The sequence below is a fragment of the Cystoisospora suis genome (assembly GCF_002600585.1).
Source record: "Cystoisospora suis strain Wien I chromosome Unknown contig_8100, whole genome shotgun sequence".
NCBI classification, from domain to species: domain Eukaryota; phylum Apicomplexa; class Conoidasida; order Eucoccidiorida; family Sarcocystidae; genus Cystoisospora; species Cystoisospora suis.
This window is the reverse complement of record NW_027160883.1, coordinates 1436-7485: the sequence shown is the minus strand read 5'-3', so window position 1 is coordinate 7485 and position 6050 is coordinate 1436. Positions and strand designations below refer to the sequence as shown.

At 40.9% G+C, this 6050-nt stretch overlaps 1 protein-coding gene across 1 annotated transcript in view; it reads left to right on the top strand.

Annotated features, from left to right (window-relative positions):
• CSUI_010727 (slu7 splicing factor) overlaps positions 1–6050 on the top strand; it is a 10463-nt gene that overhangs the window by 2985 nt on the left and 1428 nt on the right. The window contains exons 2-5 of the mRNA XM_068070829.1: positions 395–3132; positions 4157–4258; positions 4694–4818; positions 5732–5900. Coding sequence (XP_067917195.1) covers positions 1759–3132; positions 4157–4258; positions 4694–4818; positions 5732–5900 — 1770 coding nt within the window. The 5' untranslated portion in view covers positions 395–1758. The remainder of the gene's footprint in view (positions 1–394; positions 3133–4156; positions 4259–4693; positions 4819–5731; positions 5901–6050) is intronic.

Below are 6050 nucleotides of genomic sequence, written 5' to 3'. Positions count from 1 at the left end.
TCTACCTATCTTTACTCTATCTACCTATCTTTAATCTATCTACCTATCTTTAATCTATCTGTCTATCTCTCTTGAGGAGACAGGGGATGATAGACAGATATCTTTAGATAGATGTAGAGTTGAAATAGGGGAGGAGGTCGATCGATATAAAATATCTTTCTTATTCCTCTTTTGTTTAAGAGAGAGACACCTTTCTTTCTCCTAGTTTTTCTTTCTTTCTCATAATCTATTTCTTTCTCTTTCTCCCCTCATTCATATCTTTCACTCTCTCTCTATCTTTTAGTTCTCTCATACGATCGATCCTCTCCTTCTCCATTGAGAGAACTTCTCAGGGACAGAGGAACAAAGAAATAGACAAAAAGAAGAGATAAAGAGAGGTAGAACCTACAGATACAGACTACGAAGAGAGAGAGACACGCATCTCTGGATCGTAGAAAGAGAGGTGAAACAGAGATTGCTGAAGAAAGAAAGATGGATGAGAAAACTTGTTCATCTCCTTGTTAATGAAAAAGAAAGAAAGAAAACGCATGCAGTTCGAGAGCCTTTCAAGTAAGTGACTTCTCTCTCTTTTTCTCTCCTTTCTCAAGTCCGCCGGAGAAGGAATTAGAATCCAATCTTTTCTTGTTTCTTCTCTTTCTTCGTCATTTCTGGCTTGTGGTATTTGTCTTTGTCTACAAGTTTCTCCTCTTTCTCAGCAGGCTTTGCAGCGTTTTCTCTTTCTTTCTCTTCTCCCTTCTTTTCCTTTCTTTCTGCTCCGTTGTCCTAGTGTATTCTCCTTACGATTATTCTCATTGTCAAGGTCATCTATTAAATCTTTCTTTCCTATCTTTCTTTTGTTTTGTTTCTCTGCATTTCTTCTTCTTCTTCGTCGGCACTGGCTCATCTGGCCTAGGAAAGAAGAGACCCTCCTCTCCTTTCTTTCCGCGCTTCTTCTTTCTGCTTGTTTAAGAATTGATCTTTCTTCATCTCTACGCAATCGATCTTATTCGTTTCTTTTCTCCACTTGGAAGAAACAAGAGTCTTTCTCTCCTAGAAGAAGAAGGTTTCTTTTTCTTTCGCTCCTTCTTACTCTTTCCATTCTCTTCTTGCGCGCGAGAAAGAATTGAATCTCCCCCTGATCCGGGGAAAGGAAGAGCTTCTTCTTCTCCTCCTCCTCCTCGTCTTCTTGTCGTTTTTCTTTCTTTCTTTCTTTTCTTGTGTTTCTCCCCTACCCTTTTTCTTCTTTGTTTTCTTTTGGCTTTTGTGTGTCTTATCTTTGTCTGGAGAATTTAATTTTCCTTACTTGATGTCCTTAGGGTCTTCGGTTATGAGGGTGCTTGCTCTCTTCACCTTTCTTTCTTTTTCTTCTTCTTCCTCCTTTCTCTTTTGACAGGATTTCTTTCACATGTTGTTGCTTTCAACTCTTCGCTATTTCACTCTCTCGTGATCATAGCCACGACGATGTAGATCAACTCTTTTCTTTTTCTTTCTTTTCTCTCTCTTTCCATTATCTTTCTCTCTTACCTGTCATACGCCTTTTCAACTATTTCTCTCTTTCTTCTCCCACATCTTTTATCTCGCTTTCACAATGGAGAACATCCACACTTCCTCTTCTTCCTCTCCTTTCATCCTTTTCTGATCGTCTTCTCTTTCTTCTTCTTCTTGTCTTTCTTCTTTTTCAACTTCTCCCATCCATCCCTTCCGTCTCTTTCTCTTCCTTCAAAATTTCATCCTTCATGGACTTTTTCACCTTTTCTTTCTTTCTTTTTCTTTGTGAAGATGTCTAGTGTGCTATCTACGTCGAATTTTCAGTCCCGTGAAGATGCGCGCAAAGCAAAGGAGCTTGAAGAGGCTCGAAAGGCAGGGACGGCGGAGCCTGAGAAGGATGAGGAAGGGAATGCCATCAATCCGCACATTCCTCAATACATTAGTAAAGCCCCATGGTATTTACACCAACAGAAGCCTGGCCTGAAACACCAGAGATACCGTCCAGCCGAGAAAGAAGATATTTCCATCTGGTATGATCGAGGCCGAAAGAAGACTTCTTCTCTTCTTTATGAAGATGAGAAGAAGAGAAGAATTAAGTATGAAAGAGGCGCCTGCGCCAACTGCGGAGCGAAGACGCATACGGAGAAAGAATGTACAGAGAGACCTCGCATGAAGAAAGCCAAGTTTACGAACGAGAACTTGTGTGAGGATGAAGAGGTTCTCACTGATCTAAAGCTCTCCTTTGACGGGAAGAGAGACCGATATGCAGGATATGATCCCTCCGAGTATCGCTGGGTCATACGAGACTACGAATTAGCTGAAGTGGAAAGAAAGCGAAGAAAAGCGCAGGAACTCCAGAGTCAGTTGGATCATCTGAAGAAGCAAACGAGAAAGTTCAAAAAGAAGAGAAGACTCGAAAAGAAAGAGAGAGAAAAGAAGAAGGAACAAGAAAAGAAAAAGAAGAAAGGAGACAACGTGAAGGGAGGAGGAGATCAAGAAAAAGAAGAAGAAGATGGCGAGACAGGAAAGGAGAAAGATGAGAATGGGGTGGAGGAATCCAATCCAGAAGAAGGTGAAAAGAAGAATGAGAAAAAGAAGAAAGAAAATGGTGGCGGTAGTCACACAGAGACAGAAGATACAAGTGACGAAGAAGAGGAAAAAGAAGAAGAAGAAGACGCGGAAAAGAAGAAGAAGAAAAGAAAGAAAGGAGAAAAGAACACCAAGGAAGATGGCGAAGGAGAGGAGCATCGAGATTCCACAGATACAAGTGAAGAAAGTCATACGTCAGATAGTGATACTTCTTCTTCTTCCTCTTCTTCTTCTGACGAAGACGACGTGAAACAGCACGACTTCGATCAGACTTCTGCTCCTGTTGCCTCGAATGACGACCGATACCGCATCTCCACGAAGAATTTGAGAATTCGTGAAGATACCGCCAAGTATCTTCTCAATCTCGATGTCAATAGCGCCTTCTACGACCCGAAAAGTCGCAGTATGAGAGGAAATCCCTTCGAGAATCTCCAACAGCAGCAGCAGCAGGCACAGCAGCAGGGAGACGAGGAAGGTCGTCGGCATCATTCTCACGATCGAATGGCCCCGTCTCTCTTCCAGGGAGATAACCGCGCAAGAACTACTGGAGACGTCCTTGACGCTCAGAAATTACAGGTAGAGTCAGTTGCTTCAATTGAGAGAGGGTGGCGATCTTCTTATTTAGATCAAACACACCTTTCGGACAAGGAGGGGAACAGAAATAAGCAAAGAAAGCTTCTCTCTCTCTCCCTCGTTCACGGACTGGTCTTTCTCTTCGCTTACCGTCTCGCGTCTTCTCTTGAGTTGCCTGCGCGGCTCTTTCACACGACAGCTCCATCCACATGTCTACCTATGTGCATACATATCTATATACATGCATATATACATGTGTATACATACGTAGAAGCATATGTCTATATCTATGCTTATGTGTGGATATCTCTTTCTGTATGTGTGTCTCTATGTGGAGAGGATGCTTTGACTATTGAAGGTGTATCAGTGAAGTTGAGGTGTATATACACCTGAAGCTTTATTCATCTCTTTATTTGTCTCTTAGCTCGCACACTTGTTCCTTTTTCCTCTCGTTTCTTCTTTTTCTTTTTGTCTTGTTTGTTTCTTTTGCCTTCTTTTCCTTTTCTCTTCTTTCTTCTTCTTCGTCTTATCTCAGCACTGACGATTCCTGAGTGATCTGTTTAACCTTATGATAAGGACGGAATTTTCGCTTTCTCTCTTCTATTCCTTTTTTCTCTTCTCCTGCTTTTCTTTCTTCTTATCTTTTCATATGTCTCGCTATGCTTCAAGAAGAAGAGAAAGACACTAGGTTTCTTTACCAAATCAAGAAAGTAGAGTCTTATGTTTCTCCTTGTAGCTAAGTCAAAGGAGACGTTTCGACAAAGATTTCGTTCTCTTTCTTTCTTTCTCACTCTTTCTTTCTTTCTTTTTTATGTGGACTTCGTTTTCCATCATGTTTCCACTCCTTTTGTTCGTCTTCTCTAGTGTATGTACACCTCACATCGTAGAGAATAGAGAGGTCTTCTACATGCACCATCTCTGCTTCTTTCGTTCTTTCTTTCTGTAGTTTTCTCTGCAGTTTCTTTTCTTCTTCTTCTTGTTCCTTCTTTCTTTTCTTCTTTTTCTTTTCTTCTTCTTGTTCTTTTAGGTATTTGCATGGGAGGCGTATAAGCATGGGGCGCAGGTGCATTTCAACGCACAGCCCACGCAACTCGAAAAGCTCTACCAGCAGCACACAGACAAAAAGAAAGTAAATCCACACACACACACACACACCCTCTTTCTTTCTATCCTCGTTCCATCACTCTCTCTCTCTCTCTGTCTGTCTCGAATCTAGGTCGTTTTGATCTGTCGATCTCTAGTCTATTTCTAATCTATCCATGTATCTATCTGCGTGTCTTCAGTCCATCTATGTATCTTTATTCTATCTCTCTCTCTCTCTTGACTGTATTATGTATCTGTCTTGAATCTTTTTATCTTTAATCTACCAGTCTATCTATCTTCAATCTCCTCGTCTTTAATTTGTCTTTAATCTATGTATCTTTCTTCAATCTATTCATCTACCTATGCATTCTTGGACCAGCAGCTATTGTGTGTATCCCTTCGTCTTTAATCTATTTATCGTTGGTCTGTCTATACTTCTTGATTGATCTTTCTCTCTTCCTCCTTTCTCACTCTTTGTTAGGCTTTGGAGGAAGAGAAGAAGAGGTCGCTTTTGGAGAAGTATGGAGGGGGAGAGCATCTGACTGCAGACCCGAGAGCTCTCTATTCTCAGACAGAGGCCTACGTTGAATACTCCAGAGACGGAACGTAAGCCAGCAATTCAGATAAAGATAATTAAGATGAAGAAGAAGAAGATGAAGAAAAGGAAGAAAAGATAGAAAATCGAGAAAGAAAACTCACTCATCTATCTTCAATCTATCTCTCTATCTCTCTAAATTTCTTTCCTTTCTTTCTTTAGGCTGCGTGCTTTTTCTTCGTAGAGAATAGAAACGACAGTGAAGTAAAAAGAAGAAGAAGATAGAACGATAGAGATAGAACGATAGAGAGAGAGAGAGAGAAAGAAAGAAAGAGCTAGGGCAGCAGAATGTTTGCTTTGTCTTTCTTTTCTTTTCTTTCTCATCTTCACACACACACGGAGACAGAGAGAGTGAAGGGTCTTCTTGACTCTTGCAAAGCTCGTGAAGGTTCTCTTCTTGTTGTCAAAAGAAAAAGTCGATCTCTCTATCTATCCATCTCACTGTCTGTCCTTGATCCTTTCTGTATCTATCTTGAATCTAGGTTACGATCTTCAATCTACCTATCAGTAATAGTCAGACTGAATGGAATTTTCTCTCTTCCCCTCACCCCTCTTTCTTTTTGATGCCCTTCTTTCTCTTCTTCTTTTCTGCTCTAGACTACTTCTTTCTATTCTCTTCACTTCTCTCTCGCTCTATAGAGATGTATATACGCGCCCCAAGTGTATGTACACACTACATCGTTATATATTATATATATTCATGTAAGTGTATGTATACGTATATCTGTGTGTATATACACCTCCATGGAGAGGGAGAGGAAGTGTTTTGCATGCAGGGCTTCTGTATATCCACACGCACGTAAGATATTTACCTCCTGCGGAAAGTATAAGTCTCTCTCTCTCTTCTTTTCTTTCTTTCCTTCCTTCTCTTTTCTCTTTTTCTTTCTCTTCCTCTTCCTCTCTTTTATGTTTCTATGTGTGTAGAGTGTGTAAGAGTGGGCGGAGTCTTCGGCGTGCGTTCGTCAAGTCGAAATATGAAGAAGATGTGTATGTGGGGAGTCATACTTCTGTCTATGGCTCCTGGTATAATCTTGCCACACATACCTGGGGATATGCATGCTGTAAGCAAACGAACTTCCACGCCGACTGTACGGTAAGGCTTTACACACATCACATACAATACAACTTCTCTCTCTCTTCTTCTTTTTCGCTCCTAATCTCTCTCTCTCTCTACCTTCTCTCCTGCTTGTTCTCCCTTCTTCTTCTTCTAGTTCCTCTCTTCTTCTTCTTCGTGCTGAAACAA